The 19,376-nt window shown below is 34.3% G+C and overlaps 1 protein-coding gene across 1 annotated transcript; it reads right to left on the reverse strand.

Annotated features, from left to right (window-relative positions):
- Positions 1 to 5,539: 5,539 nt before the first annotated feature.
- Positions 5,540 to 18,034, reverse strand: LOC129001092 (aspartate--tRNA ligase, mitochondrial-like). Its single transcript, XM_054428261.1, has 13 exons — positions 17,752 to 18,034; positions 16,183 to 16,296; positions 15,134 to 15,300; positions 14,588 to 14,689; positions 13,908 to 14,006; positions 12,911 to 13,081; positions 12,003 to 12,179; positions 10,638 to 10,817; positions 9,898 to 10,008; positions 9,480 to 9,695; positions 8,569 to 8,754; positions 7,344 to 7,530; positions 5,540 to 6,598 (listed from the first exon to the last, which is right to left on the reverse strand). The coding sequence occupies exons 1-13, from the start codon at positions 17,837 to 17,839 to the stop codon at positions 6,441 to 6,443; spliced, it is 1,956 nt and encodes a 651-aa protein (XP_054284236.1). The 5' UTR covers positions 17,840 to 18,034; the 3' UTR covers positions 5,540 to 6,440.
- Between the last annotated feature and the right edge of the window lie 1,342 nt (positions 18,035 to 19,376).

The raw sequence follows: 19,376 nt of genomic DNA on the forward strand, positions 1-19,376 counted from the left end.
AAGAACGTGATGGATGAAAGTGTTTGTGAATAAAAAAATAGTTTTAACACTTCTAGCATACGCAAATCAGCTATACTGTACTTCTCACTACCTTTTAGTTGTTAAACAATAGCACGGAACTAGAAACTAACAAGAACAAGTAAACCGCTTGACTAATTTTGTAGGTACTTGACTTCCTACATTATCTTTAGCAGAGTCGAAAAGAGGCAATTTTGTAGGTATAGCTGTTTTCAGTGTTTTGAAAATGTTGCCTATGCCTATGTCATCATTCGTCAATCGTCAATGGTAATGGTAGTCATTGTTTGTGATAGTCAAGAAGGCGGTGACCGGCTGATGCTGATACACGGCTCTCCAAAGCACTTTTCCAAACTCCACCAAATCTGACAACTGCAAACAAAACTGATAGGAGTTATCATAAGCAAATATGCCATATCATTGAGATTATTAGTCATAAGAAAGAAAAACTTATTTATTTATTGATTTTGTGCTGTCAGTACTAGGTGTTTGGTCTCAGTTCGCCGGATGATGTTACAGTATATAAATCATGTTTTAATTTTATTAAATCATAGATTATGATACAAAAAAGGGAATAAACTTTTAATGATCAATACAATACTTTATGAGAATCTAATTCATTTAGAACATGACGTTACAAGAAATATTCTTGCGTATTTCCTTTCTTTCTACTTTTTCCCATGTACGGTTCTTGTTTCTTGATTATGCTAGTACAGTAGTAGACTCATTCCATCGAAAATTTGAAAATGGCTCAATCACCAAGCCTCGATAATTCTTACTTTCGGCAACGCTACATAAGCACGGCCACCTTAACTCCGGAGTTAAAGGCGGTCGTGTGCATAAGTCAACTCAAGCCGAGATAAATTTCTCTGATTTCCCAAGTCAACCAGGTCCACCACAGCCTGGTCTAGGACTCTAGGATGCATACTCGGCTACCGGTACCAAAAGGAAATTCATTAATTTATATTTCCTAATTATATCTATTAGTTAATCATAAGTGAAATCAATAAAATACGTACTATTTCTATTTTTATTTGACCAGTGGTCGCTTACAAACTACTCAGTAGCATAGGTCCCTCTTACTTTAAGGCTATATAGTACAATTTACGGGCAGCTTTACAGAGTAAATCAGTCACCCAGGACCCACCATCCATAACAGTTGCAGAGAACTAAACTAACAAAATATGAATTAACTGATGAAATACACTAAATAATTTCCTAGCAATAAAGAATGGATAGCAGTTAATGAATGGATGTTTAGTTTTACGACAATGCATGTTGCCGTACTTTATAGATCGGCTACAGTTAAGTTTGTAAAATGTTTTAAGCTAGATGTTTCATGTATGATTAATGCCATAGATAAAACCATAGATAAAACATACTCCCTTAGTAGATTTCTCATCCTTATGGAACAGCTGAAGTCAATTTTATTGTTAGTTCATGTACGGTTTATGTAGAGGTCGTGTTTTGTTTACAATTTGTTTCCCGTTATTACACCCATTTAAAACCTCGTTTAACCAAATAATACGATCTAATCATAAACAATAACTTGTCCGCTAGTTATGTAACCAAACAGTAAAGCAGAAATCAAGAAATTAACCCTAAAATAATGGAAACAAAGTTTCATCGACACTAGCGCCTTTGTGTCACGTACATGAACTAGACACGAAAAACGTGCTTCAAAATTTACAATGGGATGAGAAGTCTACTTGTGTTGGTTAGTCTATGATAAAACATACTCCCTTAGTAGATTTCTCATCCTTAAGGAACAGCTGAAGACAATTTTATTGTTAGTTCTGTACGGCTTTGTGTAGAGGTCGTGTTTTGTTTACAACTTGTTTCCCGTTATTACAGCCATTTAAAACCTCGTTTAACCAAATAATACGATCTAATCATAAACAATAACCTGTCCCCTAGCTATATAACCAAACAGTAAAGCACAAATCAAGAAATTAACCCTAAAATAATAGAAACAAAGTTTTGTCGACACTAGCGCCCATGTGTCACGTACATGAACTAAAAACGTGCTTCAAAGTTAACAATGGGATGAGAAGTCTACTTGTGTTGGTTAGTCTATGTTAATGCCTACCGAATACTCTAAATTCTTATCCGTGTTAATAATTTGTTGCCTTCAACAAATCATAGCATAGTAACACATCCATAGAATTACTATCATATCATTTACTATCATAAAGAATTTATAATAGACAGTAAATTAATTATTTTATATATTAAATTAAGCATTACGTTTTGTAGAGTTGGCCAACTCGTTTTCCATTTTAGCAATCTCTGTCGTCGTCTGCCACTACCAGCACAAAACAAACTGCTGCATCTGTCATTCATGAAGGTGTTTTGTTTTAGTTACCAGACAAAATTAAAATACCCTGCAGCCTAATTTAATAAGTTAATTAATTATTGAAAAGAGCCTAGTTAGTATTAGAGTTTACTATGATGCATAGCTTGTACCTTGTAATGAGGGAATAGGCCTAGCCTAATCTTGATTATTACCAAATTTTGGTAAGTGGAATCATTGATAGGACTTAAGCTAAGCTAATTTTATAATGATAGTTAAGTTAATAGTCCACTCCACTATTTAACATAAAAGAGCTGTAAATGAATGTCATTTGGACTGCAGGGCTCTGAGCTTATTACTCGAGTAATTTACAGCAGGGATTATAGGCCTAGAGAGGATATTGTTTGGGAATGGGCAGTTTTTTTACTTTTGACAAAAATTCTAAGTCTAATTCCAATCTCTGCAACACTAATTCCTCTAGTGACATTCCTGGTCATGGGTTTAAGAAAAGCTTTAAACAGTAGTTGATAACCTATATGTAAAATGCAAATACAAAGTCATCAACTGTATCCTTAGGCGGCTTCAAGGAGTGGCAGGAATTTGTTTACAACTTTAGAGCGTCTGTCAATCCTCTTTACTCACTTGTTTTGCTTTGAATAGACAGACCTCCTAAAACTTAGTAGTTGTTAATGGCATAGTTTTTAGTACAACGCTTACAAAGTAATATCCAGTTTGAACCCCTATGACTAACTGAAATAAGTTAAAGGCCACGAGGCTGTTTTGCATTACCCATTTCTGCAGTTAGTTTATATGGTTAATTTAACTTATTAGCTATTTTGGTTCAATGAGTACTACTACTTACAGTACCTGTTACAGTTTTTTATCAAGAGCTTTATTTGTCGTTTAGCTAACATAGGCCTAAGTATTTTAATCTCTGAATTACATTTTAATTTACCAAATACCAATAACTTTGAAATACTGTAGGTACCAATTAAGATAGAAACCCCACTTAGGTGTGCATTTAACCCAAATTTTTAAAAAATATGAAAAATAATGAAGTGAGAAGCCCTGTTACTTGACTAAGACCAGCTGTGGCTGTGCAGAGTTTTGATCCTTCTCAAAGCTAAACTACGGAATAATTTTTTTCTGGGTCAAACAGGTGACCTTTTGACTATGTTTGAGCACTTATAACCACTCACCTACCCAGCTATCTTAATTTAATGTCATATGTTACAGAATCCAAACTGCCTAAACATGGTGTTTTTCCGACTGCTTCAGACAAAATACTCAAGGATCAACTACTACTGCCCCTGTAATAGAATTAGTTCAAACTCAAACTCAATGCATCAAGAAAGCTTTCAAAAAATGAAAAAGTTTTGGGAAAATGAGAGATTGCTTACTACAAACTTAAAATATGAATCACTAAATGAAGAAGAAAAGATCATTCACGATCTACATCACGATGCAATAACTAAAGGTCATTTTACCTATTACGATCCAAAAACAAATGAGAGGATATTGACAAGATTAAGACACTATCTTAGAGGAAAATGCTGTGGAAATGCTTGCCGGCATGTAAGTTGTGTTTTTTAGTAGGCCTATCTTATTTAAATGTTTATATATCCTTTGAGACAATATCTTTGATGAACATAACTTTCAGACAGTAATTTTTAACTGTGGTAGATAAAATATAAAAATTAATATTGCATCACCATAGGTTGTTAAATGTACAATAGGCCTACTTCATGGCTTTTCTTAAAATGGAATTAACCTAGTACTATTCTTCAACGGTATAGGTATGGCGTCTTGACTTGAGTTTTCAAGTACCGGTAGGCCTTAAACAAATGCTTCTAAAACACTTTCAACGCCAACAAATTTGTTAAAATATGAAAAATGGACTCTCTCCAACGAAGAAATTTGCTGTTAATAAGAGTCAACATGGTACATTCCACTGTTGAAGGGGACAAGATGAAACCTGAGGTAGAACAACAAATTAAGATTCATGATAGATAGTTTTCTTGCTAACCAAACTTAAATTTGAAACAAATTAAATACACCTGAGTATTGCTAATTTGTAGGTCCGGCTGATCCAAATTAAGGTTACCGCATTTATATTAAAACCACAGGCTTTGTTTTCTGAAATACTAGCCAGGTTTTCAGCCTGCCAGAAAACTGAGAAAACAGGAATGTAATTGAATTTTGTTTAGAACGGGAAAATGTTGAATAATCACCAATAGCCTATGGCTTTATTCATAACAGTATTCTGTTAATTATTGTTAAAGGTCATCTTGTAGTAATAAGAATGTGATCTCGGAAGACAATCATAGGTGTTATATTACCATGAATACTTCTTCGACCGTTAAAGACAATTTACTGTGTGAATCTATCACGAGGTTGCCATGATTGTAGAAGCTGTAGATGGTCATTTATATGTCATAAAATTATGTGGTTTTAGTGTTCTGTTGCAATTTTACTGCATTTCAGATAATCCAAACAATTTGATAATTCAAACTGTGGTTAGTCTCGATTAGTTTGGATTAGCTGGACTCTAGTAAAGTTACTTTGCGGGTTTAAGCATTTACACAGTACTTACTTTTAATCTTCATTCACAGTTTGATATTAATATTTTCTTCTAAAATTGATGATAAATGTTTTATTTTCAGTGTGTTTATAACCATGATAATGTGATTGACGAGTACAAGCTGAAAGTTCGAAGACACAACACGTCTTTTTGGACCTATCCTGACGAAGTAAAAGAACCAGTGTTTGACGAATCTTGTTACTTTGACGGCTCTAATTTGAAATCCAAAAGAAACTACCCTTCGAGTGATGTAAAATTTAATTTTAGTAAAATATAAAAGTATTTTTTAATTTATATGATTAGGGACTGTCTAGTATCAACATGTTATGTTATATATCACTGATGTATTTGGTATTGGAGTGTTATATTTAAGAGAGATTGTCAGCGTTGTTAAAATGTTATGCTCTTTAGGTTAAAACTAACTAATTCAATTTATCAACAAATTAATCTTAGAAAACTAATTTAATTGTGATGCTAGAATTTTGGACCTGGTTACTGTTTTACAAAGCTATTGCAATAAAGATTTATAATGATAACTGAAATTACATTTAAGACCAAATAAAAATAACCGAAACAATAAACTTCAGCATTAATTTAAATTTGGAGAATCAGTTGTAGGTAACAAGAAAGGAATTAATAAGATCATCAAATTACAAAGTGTACTATCTTTATTATGAGCCTGGATTATTCAGATACTTGACAATATCTAACATTTGCATTTTATAGACTTATATTACAAAATTTACCTTTAGGTCTACACATTTGTAGAAACGTGTGCTCAGTATGATCATTTAACATATTTGCATATCCACAATAATTAAAAAGATTGCTTCAGTTATCACATTTTGTAATTTATCTAGGTGTTACGTTTTTTGTGTACATCAAGGCATTTTATATAGAGGTGTCACATGCTTTTAAAATAAAGTAAAATCCAAACCCCTCAAATGTTTATGGATATGTTTGGAATAGCCAGTAGGCCTATCTCTTGCACCTAAGTTTGAACACAGAAAACATACTACTATAACCCAGAATGCCAACTGCATGGTAAAAAGCGTTAAGTACTTTGAGAGAGCTTTGCCTGTCAATTCGTAGGCGGCGCCACCAGCGTTGCTATGCTGTGGTTGGCATTCTGGGTTATAGCAGTGTGTTTTCTGTGGTTTGAAGCACTAATTTCTGAACAGTGAATAGATAACACATCCAAATAGTCGCTGATTACAAAATGTCTGCCCTGCAGGACAAATCACCACACTTTTATTAAATGCATAAGTCTTGAATCTTTTAAATCATCTCCAAACGTCATGGCAAGAGTCGATTTACTTCTCAAGTACACCATATAATATTTGTAAAATAAATTATAAAATTAAATTGGCTAGTTTGGACAATCATCTTTAATGATGCTGCCTTAATGTAGACCCAATTACCATCAAGGTCTATATTGGTAGAAAGTTGATTATTTGAAAAGGAAATTTTCACTTTTCAACCTAACCTAACAACTGAAGCAATCTGATTAAGCATATTTCAGTACATTCACATTCTATAGTAAGTTTTTTTTTACTTCTTTAGTGTCAGGTGGTACATTTTCTTCTCCTCATCCGTTATATCACATGGAGCCCCACTGAGGGGGTCCTTGCCGTCAACTCCTTTCGGAAAAGCAATAACGTCTCGGATACTTGATGTTCCAGTCATGACTGACAATAAACGGTCCATGCCTGTAAAACAAACTCTTGTAGGATATGTTTGGTACAGCGTAATGGTTATTGCAGATGCATAGTGGGCTGTAACTGATCCACCAATTGTATCCAGAGGAAAGGTTCAAAACACAACCTTATTTTCTATAATTTTTCATCTCACTTTCAACTATTTGTTCAGTAATGATGTTGGGCTAGAAAGATTAATTGTAAAATAGGAAAATTAAATTGAGCTATGTTGATGATAGAATAATAACCTGGCACAAAAACTATTGTACTATATAGCATTATTTTTCATATAAATGGCTTATAAAATTTACAATCGTGATCTCCCTTTGTGGAGACTATTTCTTGTATTTGTTCCAGTATAAGAACTGTTTTAGACATATATTTTTTTTTAAATTAACAATTTTAATTTATTTGTTTGGATCAAGCTAGATAAGTGGCTTTACCACATGCTCCACGTGACACAACGGAATTCCTAGATTATGCACTGAATCGGGCTGTGATTTTTAATTACATCAACGGAAACAAATGTACCATTTGATTGCGGCATTTAAGAATAAGTTTGAAAGAACTGCTTTTATACAATTAACCATCTGGACACAATTTTTCATTTGTCTAAAGGCTCGAGGCCTGTGTGGGCAGGCAAATGCAAGGTTAAGAGGCTTTTAGTAGATAGAAAGCATACTTTTAGCAACAGGACTCCTGACGAAATAATTTTTTTTAAACTAGGGAATATGTAAACCTTGAAAGAAAAAATTACCGAGTGCTATTCCGCCATGGGGAGGAGCCCCTGATCTAAGGGCCTCTAGTAAGTGTTCTAAACTGTCAGTAGGGATGTTGAGGATGTCTTGTAGCACTTTGGTCTGCAACTCTGCGTCATGGATACGAACTGAACCTCCACCGACCTCGTAGCCATTCAACACCAGGTCAAAATGGAGACCTCGCACCTGTAACGAAAAGGCTAAATATTTGTGATTTTAACTTGCAATATGTAAAATAAATGTCTTTGATAGTATTTTCCTTTTCATTTCTGAACGATAATCATAATATAGAGCTATTCAAAAATATTGACCTGTATCATGACTTTGTATCCCAAAAAGTGTAAATCGGGTAAGTCATTAACGTTACACTAATAAAAAGAGGAAATTTCAAAGTTTTTTTTTACTATAGTATGGCTTAAAAGTCATCGCAACAATGTGCAGCCATTTTGATTTACCATCAGTTGTTAGTAAGATGATACTGGGCAAATTTAATATTTTTATTTTACTTTTGAAGTTGCAATGTAAAAATGAAAATTGAATGCACTAACCTTAGTCAAATTTTCTAAGCAACTGGGACTGTCTGGGAGAAAAAATTGTTTGATTTTTTTCAGACCCGCCCCTCCCTCCCAGCACTACAAAAGACCCCCTTGTAGGAGAAGAGACGACTCTACACGGGTTTGTTTTGTCAGACTCGCACCGTCAGACCTACACTGACTGTCAACATAGACTGACCAACACAAGTAGACTTCTCATCCCATTGTAAATTTTGAAGCTCGTTTATCATGTCCGGTGACACTGATTACTAGTGTCAAAATTTTGTTTCTGTTATTTTAGGGTTAACCGTCATTTTTCCTCATACAAAGGTCGGTAATATCGAGATTTGTGCTTTACTGTTTGGTTATATGACTAGGATACAAGTTATTGTTTATGATTAGATCGTTTTATTCAGTTAAACGAGATTTTAAGGTACTGAAATAACAAGACACAAATTGTAAGCAAAACACGACCTCTACCGTGCACCGGTCAGAACTAACAATAAAATTGTCTTCAGCTGATACATAAGGATGAGAAATATACCATGGGAGTATGTTTAATTTATGCCGCGGCAAGTCCGCTTCCAATATAGAACCTGCCTAAGGCAACTTACTCATACGGAAATACTGTTTATTTTAACGACTGACACAGCAACAGATAAGATATTTTTACTCAAAATAAATTGCAAACCTTTAAGGGATCTGAGTCTAAAAGGTGCTTGTCACTTTCAAAAGGCGCAGTGAAAGGATGATGAGCTGCTTCTAGTGACCCGTCGTCTCCCTCCAGAAATAGGGGAAAGTCCACAATCCAGGCAAAGTGGAAATCTGTCGTTGGGTTACTGAAGACATCCTGTCTTAGCTTACCCATCAGAGGGAGCTGTAAAAAAATTCACTTTTTCTGGTTCCTGAATCAAAACAAATTAAACGTAGCTGAATGAGCCACTCCTAGAGTATGTTACTGTCTAAATTCTGTTTTCTCCCTTGGTTTTTGTAACTGAGATACAGTAGTTCATGCGACATTAAAAATGCTATAGTTAACAATAAATCATTTCAACATGTGGCAATTTCAACAAAAATCTGTAATTTGCATAAGCACTGTCAAAGGCTCTATTCAAGTACGTCTGTTTTTTATTCTAAAAATGGCAACAACTTTAACATCAGGGATGCTTTGTCCATCTCTATCAATAGTCAAGGATTGAACATAATGATTCATGACTGTCATAAATCAGCTATGGCAAGTTTATTTTATGTTTGTTTATTTAGAGTAACACCTGATCAAACCAATGTCTTCCATTATTTCTCGATAGTTTAAGAAAACTACCGTTTGACTTCAGGTATTACTTTATAGCTAAGGGAAAATAATAACGCTGGCTATGAGCGCATTAATGAGTATATTAGAGAGAGATTGTTGAACTGATAGTACATCTCCTAAAACTGTCGCAACAGAGTATTCGAGGTATCTTACCTCGCAACGGTGAGGTAAGATACCTCAAATACTCTCACAATTTTCTCAACCCTTGACACTGTCTTGTTAGACTGTGTTTCCAGTTTGAAACAAGGAGAACACTAAATTAATACTAAGGAGTTTATCACAAAACTTACTAAAACACTCTCCTTTCCGATCCCTACAACAACACAGTCCTGGGGCTGCAGCTGAAGGGTATCTTTCAGTTCGGAGATCTGGACGAACGGCAAAGCACTGGCCAGCTCTTGATCAATATTGTCTGAATACTTCACCTGTATTAACTTGGCTTTGTCACTTCCCTTTTCTTTCAGTTGATTTTTACACTCTTGGAATGAACTTTTTAACTTGGACATCTGAAAACAAGTTATTACTGAGAATGAAAAATTCTGTATTTAATCAGGAAAAGTTATGGCAAATAGCTCCTTACACTTAATCAGTTAATAATAACACATGGAAAGATTGGTACCGGAGTACTTCTGATTATTTGAACGCATAAATTAAACTACCAATTAGGATCCACCATAAAACTAGAATGCGTGGTATTCTATAACTTACATTATTTGGGCTGAAAACTAAAGCTTTGGCAGTGAAGTTCTTGACATCTTTCAAATTTCGTTCTAACGATTCCTTATGTTCTTCTAATATTAAGTGGCCAATGTCTACAAGCTGTAAAAAAGACAGTTTGACATTAAAAATCTGAGAAATCTTTCAAGGGTCCTTTGATTAAAATATGCATATACAATTTCTTATAATTTTGATTTAAGATTCCAACCCACTATTGCAACAGTATATATATATATATATGCACTATGATTTATAATCGTACAAGACTTTCAAAGCATGTAATGAGTGACTTTTCCGCTCCTTTGAAACAAATCTGTTGGCAGCTTGACTCTTCTTAACAATTCCTAACGACTGAAAAATTGTATAGAACTCACTGATGCAATGAATCAATTATGCCGTTGACTATTGATACAACGAACTAGACATGTCTTTTTCATGCTAAATCAACTATCATAAGTTAGTTTCAAATGTAAGGGAAAATAGAATAGAGTGTGACATTCTTTAGATGGAATGTCTACTTTAAGGTTTTTTTTTTATCTCCCACCTTTGCATCATAGAACGTAGGCTCTAGCTCAGATCCATTCTACACATTACTTCAGGCCTAGAGGGATGTGGCATTATCACATAGATAAAATCCAATGGTGACTGGCAGGATTTGAACCCGGGACCAAAGCCCCATGCTCTATCACTAGACCTGCTCACTCCTCGATGTCTACTTCAGTAAGTTATACCTTATTGTCAAAGCTGAGATCAGGTTTGTCGCTGCCGTAAAGATGCATCGCGTCGTGATACGTCAGTACACGGAAGGGTGTTTGAAGTGGTGGAAGATCCTGTGGCCAACTAGCTCTCAGCAAATCCGTGATCAAACTCAAGATGTCGTCCCTGCTGGTAAACGAAAGCTCAATGTCCATCTGGAAGAAACCTTTTTCATCAATAAGTATTTTGCTGCCACATTTGTTAAATTCATTTTCAAAGCATTATTGTTTTGTGACATTTTTGTTAAAAACACATTACTGTATCCCGTTTATGGCGAAGGAGAGTTTGTTCCTCAATAAATTTAATCCTTGATAAAGATGCTTGACACAACACCCTTAAGCCAAAGCCAAATTTACTCAAAAAAATAAATCAAATTAGGCTACATCTGTTTCAGAATTGCAACAAGGAAACTGTGAAATACAATTGGTGTATCTTTTTATGAAACTATTCAAGCAATTATTTTAATTTTTACACACTTCAAATTAAGTCCAGTATACCGCCTGCCGTTTCTAAGCATATTATCATAGACTAATCAACACTAAAGGAGTATGTTTTATCTATGATATTATAACCAGATAATTTCAAGATTAAAAGGAGATTAGCTTATCTGATAAAACTCTACATTATTTTGAACATTAGTAACAAATCAAAATTATATATGCTGCACCGTTTTTTTTTTTTTTTTGTTTTTTTTTACTGAAATTGATTACAGACTACAGCCTTGATCATTGGGCGTTCACTAAATGGCCCTGGCTCAAGAACTTGCTGGTTTTATTCAGTAACAACGGTGTCATCAGGTGTGTACACCATAAATAAAAAATAATTATGGATCTGGGCACCAGATTATTTTAATTAAATTCGGGTAAAAAAATTAGGTCAAGTGAAAATTGACTAGCTTTGGAAAGTATTGATGAGAAAATATTAATTGTAATAATACAATCGTTCACACATAATAGTATACATGATTTCCCCCATATCATGGTGAATTCGTTATAATTTTTTGCTGACAAGACAAAATATGAAAGCAACGTCTTATGCGGTCTTGTAAAAAATTGCAACCGTTTTCAGCAGTTTCTGTGAAATTGTGAACATATTCTAAGGTCAATCCGAAATCGTGAACATCTTATGCGGTCTTTGCATGATCGTGAAATTCTTCTACTACAACATCTAAATCGTCTCCCAAGCTCGCAGCAAAACAATGATTGCGAAAAAATCATAAATTTTCTATTGTGCGCCTTCATGGGCCCTTTCTGCAATTGCAAAAATGAAAACTAGACCCAACCTGACCCAAAAATTATTTCCCGCCTGAACCGATCCCTAGCAGACCTGCAGACCCCTACCTGAGTAAACTCCGGCTGTCTGTCTGGCCTAGCTCCCTCGTCCCTGTAGCACCTGGCTACCTGGAAGTATCTGTCCATTGCTCCCACCATCAACAGCTGCTTCAGTTGCTGAGGACTCTGGACTAAGGAGTAAAACTTGTCCTGCTGTCTTGTAGGTACTACATACTCTTGAGCTCCCTGCAACATGGATAGTCGGCATATAGATCACAAGCTGACAATTTACAAGGGGGAAATAATACTATGAAATGTTAAAGGGTATTTTATTACACAGCCTTTAATTACTTTTAATATTCAATTTCTTTCCCCATTGCAATTCACACTATTTAGCCTCACCAAGAATCTGTCTCCCCTTCTTCCAACCCTGTGCATCCCTGTTTTTAACACTCTGATATCATTGAATATTTAATTTTTCAACCTCTTCTTGGGGGTTTTGAGGGGATTCTGTTCCATCCTGGTTTTCCAACCATGTCTGTTACTCTTACTTATTATGTGTAGTTTGTCTCAAAAATAAGCTTTTTGCTTCAGTGATGGGTAACAAAACTGTAAGATGAACTGTGTGTTAGAACTCCTACGTAACTCATTGAATCATGTGAGGAGAATTTTAATTTTAATAATGTATTACTTAAGTGAGAACCTGCTTGCAAATAGTTGCACAAGTAGGGAAATACAAAAATCATGTACACACTACACTCTTGGCTGGATGAATATAAACAATAAGCATCCATGAAACTCCTACCACTCACAATCTTTTACTACGCTTTCCCCACTAAAATGATCTGAAAATCTCCCTTGATCACACCAAACATAAAAAAAAACTTGTACCAATCTATCAACCACAAGATTCCAATCTTGTGTTTCTAATATGAAACCAGCAATTTCAAAAACTAAACGACAATAAAAGTACTCACTCCTGGTGTGCGTCTAAACAGCGTTGGAGTCTCCACCTCCACAAAGCCTCGTTGGTTGATGAGGAACTCTCTCATCCTCATGAGCACCTGAGACCTGAGTCTCAACCTGCGCTGCAAGTCCGCGTACCTCAGGTCCAGGTAGCGATACCTCATACGCATCGGCTCCTTAGGCTGCACACTCAAACATACGTCAGTTCCTTTGTGATAAAATATTGAGTCATCATAAAAAATAATTTGATACAGTTTCAGTTTAGGTTTTTATGGACATTTTGGAATTTACCGGCAATACATAATATTTGGATTCTGAACGAATAATGAAGAAATGTAGGGTGATACAGTATATGTCTTATTCAATGATCCCAAAAAGAGGAAATTTTGCAAGAATTAATTGATTGTTCTAAGAAATTAGCTCTTCAGTAATAAAAATAACTAATCAAAGCTAAATTGACCAAACTGGCAGAAAAAAGTAGCATCCCTCCCAAATTTCAATCACAATACATAAACATCTACAGTATAATGTATTATAGGCATTTATTTACCAATTGTTAAAATGTTTAAATGTTTAATTGAAATACAGTATATAAAAAGAACTATTAATAAGTCTTTGAGTTTGTAAAGTTTTACATCTGATCTAAGTTTTGCCTGGATGAGATGCGAGGCCAGCTGGAACCTTATAGGAAGCTATATCTACAGGATCGTGGGAGAGAAAATGGAAGATCTGATATTTTGAGACTATATGCTAACCAACAAGTGATACCGAAAGCGAAAGGTAATCCCACGGTCAAAGAAGAGACGAGAAGAGGGGTTGTTTTTAGTGGGTCGTCAGGAAGAAGGTGGGAAAGGTTTCCTACGTATACCCTTAGGGTGCCTTACAGAATCTGCCTACAGATTTTTCCCTCTCCAAAAACGAGGTAGAAAATAAATTCATTATAAACAATTGACATTCAAAATCATTAATTTTACAGATCACACATGTAAATACCTTGTACAAAAATACCTTGTTATGGTCTCTGATCACAAAAGGCAGATCTGTCTTGGCAGGGTTCAACACTATGTACTCTTTGACAACGACTTCCACTTCACCAGTGCCTTGTAACTGAAAAAGAAACTCATTAGCCACAATAAAGAGAGAAATAATATACCTACGTACATAATACCATGACTGACCAAATGTATCTCATAAATTTAAATGTACAACAGAGTAAAATTACATAAAAGAACGTAAATATGGTAGTCGGAACATTTTAAAGACATGTTCTAAAACCAATGTGCATCGCCCAACACTCTTAATGCTACTTTTGAAGTACCGATTTCAGGGACATCTGACCATCCTGCAAGGCATCCAATTTTATAGTGACGTAAATTTGACATGAGGACCTAGTTAATAATTATTTTCTATTCAAATATCACATTTGTCCACTGCATCTTCAAGTCTCTTTTGACAGTAAATATTTTATACGCTCCCAGAAAGTATGTATTAATATTGTAAATAATTTCATCTGCGAAGAACTTATAATTGCTTCTCTTTAAACTTCAATTTTTCTCCTAGGGATTTACTGAAAATCTCTATCACTTTTATGTTCCGTGGTTTTATTCTAAGATTAACTGTAAGAAAGGACATGTTTTTTTAAATATTTATCAACAATAGAGGATTAGAATTCAATTTAATTACCTTACCTTTGTTATTTGATTAGGTGGACGGGCGCTCACAGTTCCAATAACTTTGATAACACTTTCCAACGATGTTTGGCCCAACTTCTTCCCCAGAGTTCCTTCCAGCTACAATAATTAAGTTGGTTCAAATAAAAAGAAATGGATGGTTAGGCAAATAAAATATCAACAAAATACCCTGCAAAACTTACACTTGGGTCTGCTAATACAATCAACAAAAATACAATCATGTTATTTTTTACAATAAACCAGTTTAAAAAAAAATGTGTAGGCCTACACAATTTGCAAAGTTGTGTTCCACAATAGGTATTTAAAACGTAACTGTTTTAAGTCTACAAGAATTTTGATTTTACAGATAATTTCTAAACTTAGTCGCTTTTTTTTACCATGCTAACAATTATTCAATGCTTTTTAACAACATATTCATCAGAAACAAGAGTAGATTTTAATTGTTTTAATTTAAACATAAACAAATTTAACCAACAAAATTGTTATCAAGAGATTTACATATGTAGGCAGACCTACCATCCACCGCAAAAGAAGACAACTAACCTCTGTTGGAATCAAGATCTGAGTTTTCCCGTGACCGTCACGCAGAGTTCCGAACCGGTTGCCTCGCTGACTGTCAAGCCAACCACACAACGTGACCTCAGCTCCTACGTGACTGCTTCTCAGTTGACCACATGTGTGACTGCGGCCTGTGTAGCTGTTAACATCTCCTGAGGACAACAAAATAAGTAAATAAACATTGAAAACTACAGTTTGAAAATCAAAACTGAACTGACAAGGTATAAAATACTTTAAACATTGAAAAACACGTGCTAAAAATATCCTTAAATACTTTAATCTGAAATGGCGATCATACATTGTAGGTTTTTTAAGTCAAAGTAGGAATGGAGATGAGTGATTTTGTAGTCTGCAACATAACATGAAGGAAATATGTCATGGGAAAACACTTATGGTCAGGATAATTTAATCTCTAGGATTTCCCAATCCAAATGTTTGTACCACACTGACAACGGTACGGCACTCACTAGAAACAAACATTGTTAATTTTTCAACTTGAGATGCTCTTACAGCAGGCTTGTACTATTACTATTGGAAATGCATGTACTTTTATACTTTATACTTTCTAATGAAATGGCGACCATACTATGTAGGTATTTTAAGCCAAGTATGAATGGAGATGAGTGTAGGATGAGTGGCGCGATCTTGTAGTCTTGTTAGTGACTAAGGCCGACATTCCTTAGACACAGCTGTTAATTAATAGCCCAAACAGCCAATGGCAACTAAGGGACCTACAGTTTATAGTGGAATCCGAACCACATTTTTTCCTTGGTATATACGAATTGGTCTAATTATCAGGATAGTACTGCGGATAGTAAGTAGTACTCACTAGTGCGGACGTTAATCCACACCAGGGAGTATCCCATCCACAGTGCATGCCTATAAATATCCACAATCCGTGACCTCCAAGTAGCTGGATTACAGGACGACGCCACCCGTCCCAGTCGTAGGATAGGCCTACGCATAAATTAATTAAAAGGTGATTGTCCGCACCAATTAAAGTAGCATTTGGACCTTGGTAAAGAATTCCTTACCTTCGTAACTGTTCTCCAAGGTAGTTTTCCTGAAGTAAGGACTGGAACTGGTAGATATCATGCCATAACCTTCTCTTCGAAATATTGCTTTACTGCACTTGTTAATATTCAAAACTGAAAATTAGACCGTATGAATTGGACAGATTAACTTAAATATCATATTGGTATTAATACAAAATTTCTTTAAATTTTATAAGACATAACTTAGTCTAAAATTATAATTTGTTCACTCATGAGAAGGGGAATCTCATGAGAAGGGAAATAGAGAGATCTTTTTACCTCCACCCGAAAGACAATTTTTGTTCTTTTACAGCCTACTTAATTTATTATTTTAATACACCTATAAGGTAAAGTGAGATTTCAACCGGAGCCTTTAATACCTAAGACCTGCACTCTTCTCAAAAATGATGATGGCAATTCAATCGTAACAGGGCTCAATGTACTAAGTTTAAGTTATCCTAACTTAGTGTTCTTCTTAACCTTCATTGTCTAGTAGGTTTTTCATTTAATCCTCTAGCTACACCTTAAGCAAATTATAAAGACATTGACCGGGTACAGTTCCGCATGGATCCTACGATATATTATACCGTAGTCATATTCAATACACATAACCTACAATTGATATTTAAGTAGGCCCTAAGTAAACTATTGTGTAAAAGCTATATCCGAAACAATATAATTAGGTAGGCTATAAGGTATATCATTGACTTTATATCTACACTGTAGTAGATATGTACTACTGTGTAGATATAAAGTCAATGGTTATATCTTATAGGTATAGCCTATTGAAACAATTTTTCATACAATAAAAATATATCGTAGGTTCTCTGTGAAACTGTAGGCCTACCCCATTAAGTATAGGTATTAAAGACTAAAAAATACCAACGATCAATAGTTTTATAGCTTATTAGTTTTGACCGATGGAAGCCCATTTAACTTACCCCCCCCCCCCCCTTTGGTTCCAGTTCTAAAACAGATTATATAAACGAGTTCTTACAGTTGGATTCTGTATTTTTCGCTCAGGCCTACAGATTATCAACATGTAAGTTACATTTCAGACAACATAAGTTTTAAACTTACCTTTGGCCTACTAAGTTAACTGACTAAGAAAATATTCAGTTGCCCAAAAAATTCACACTACAGTAGGCTAGGGACTAGTATAAAATTTTATTTAATCAGGCCGGAAGTGGATTTTAGAACAAATTCACAAACTTATAAATGACACATAAAATCTTAATAAACTGGGGTACACTTCCATCCATTTCCGTTGGCACAAACAACCGAATGAAAATATCGATCAATATATCGATTATTCGATATATCGTTCAGTTGGTTAGGTAAAGTTAGCCTAACCTAAGTTAACTAACCAAAAGATATATCGAATTAAACAATCGAACAATCAATATTACTCATTCGGTTGTTTGTGCCTCAGATATGGAAGTGTACCCATAATCTGTATTGTTGAAAAACAAAAATAAACTAGAATGTTCACAGCGAGGCCCCTAGGCTCAGTCAAAAAATAACTTAGATAACTTAAGCAATTTTGTTATTTGAAAAAAGTACGCCTACCTGACTTTATAGCATGATCCACTAGTCTAATGTAGTTTTGGTGCCCAGATAATTTCAATATGAAAGATGACATTTTAGAAGATTGCATTTAGGCCTAATTGTGATGTGAGACTAAATACCTTTAAAATAAATTTTTAGTTTAACTAGGATTTGTGTAATCATTTGATGTTACTTATCTACGGGTTTTGAACATTTATCTGACAAAAACTGTTAATAACTGTTTTTATTAAGATTATAACTAAACGTCAACACATTAGGCTAATTAAAGAAAAGATAAAACATTGTTATTGTTATTAGGTTATTGTTATTGTTGACATATCTACAGCAAAGCAGTAGACGCTATTTCAAAAGGGATTTTTTCAAGTTTCTTGTCATCAGTATAGCCAACAACGATTGACGAATTAGTGTTGTTGACATCATTGCTATAGCGTAAGTTATAAACTTAAATGTTATAAATATTTAAAATTGTAAATATATTTTATAGCGTTCTTTTAAATCATATACATTTTATGTGATTTCCTTCATTGCTGGAAAACACATTAACATCAATGGCACATTATTCATGTGCATAAATTTAAAAAAATACCCATAACCTTAAACACAACCCATATCTTTACAACCTAAGAGAAAATGGTGTGCAGAATAAAAACTCTTTTCTGTTGAAACGATTTTAAGTTAGGTAATGTTTGAACACATAAATATTACCATATATTAATTATAGCCTACGTTGATTATTTTATGCTATCTCCGTGTCGTGTTAGTGTATGATATCACCATAGATAAAACATGTGATATCACATATACGACCTGAGCTTATCGGGAAAGGGATTTAAACGGTGGAATTATAGCAAACTAGGAAGTATGACGGTATGGGATATTTAGATAGGTTTTTTTCCTATTATTGTACTTTTAGATTGAGGAATAAAAGTTAAAAAAAACCTGAATGCTCAACTTCATTATGTGTTCTCTTTAATATGTCATAGTAAAAATATAGTTGGCGTTCTTGTTCAATTAATCGATTTGGTATTCAAAGGTTATGAACTCTGGGCTAGGCAACTTATGCTCCTTTTGTATTTCAATAGTTTTAATAAACACACAAAATGTACTGAATCAAAACAACTCAAAATCTATTGCTCATTATTATGATAACATCAGATTAATCAATTTACGGTACCCATACCCATTACCCAATCACCTTAAAATAACACTGCGAATGGTGAGTGGTGACAGTATATCATTTTTCAGGAATACATTTTAACTACTAAAAATGAAAGTTAAAGTCATCAAATTAACTAATTTATGTGCAAATTCTATTCTGAATCAAAGTGTATAGGTACGTTTTTATGTTGAATTTCTAATAATGTGCACTTAGTAGACCAATAGCATATTAATCGGTAAGAACCTATTTTGTTTTTTGTAAAATAGCTTGATTTTATCTTTGATAAATTACTTCCTATATAGTTTCTTTACTTAATTATTTACACAAAAAATAATTGGCTAGTCTATTCCACTTTATTGAACGAATTTATGGCGATTTACTTATCGAGCTTGAAACTGGAGCAAATCTTTTCAGGTACTGTATATAGGATCGAAATTGTTTAGTACTTGTTCAACGATAATGTTAG

This window comes from Macrosteles quadrilineatus, unplaced genomic scaffold (assembly GCF_028750875.1).
Source record: "Macrosteles quadrilineatus isolate MER2022 unplaced genomic scaffold, UCM_ALF_1.0 Scaffold_8__2_contigs__length_117827958, whole genome shotgun sequence".
In the NCBI taxonomy this organism is placed as follows: domain Eukaryota; kingdom Metazoa; phylum Arthropoda; class Insecta; order Hemiptera; family Cicadellidae; genus Macrosteles; species Macrosteles quadrilineatus.

What these genes read in the sequence shown, in the direction of transcription:
- LOC129001092 (XM_054428261.1), bottom strand. Translation starts at nt 17,839, where the DNA reads ATGCAATCTTCTAAAATGTCATCTTTCATATTGAAATTATCTGGGCAC. An exon ending in AGATCTTGATTCCAACAGAG is followed by an intron (nt 14,690 to 15,133) that starts GTTAGTTGTCTT and finishes TAATTATTGTAG; the next exon opens with CTGGAAGGAACTCTGGGGAA. An exon ending in TGATCAGAGACCATAACAAG is followed by an intron (nt 13,082 to 13,907) that starts GTATTTTTGTAC and finishes TTGAGTGTGCAG; the next exon opens with CCTAAGGAGCCGATGCGTAT.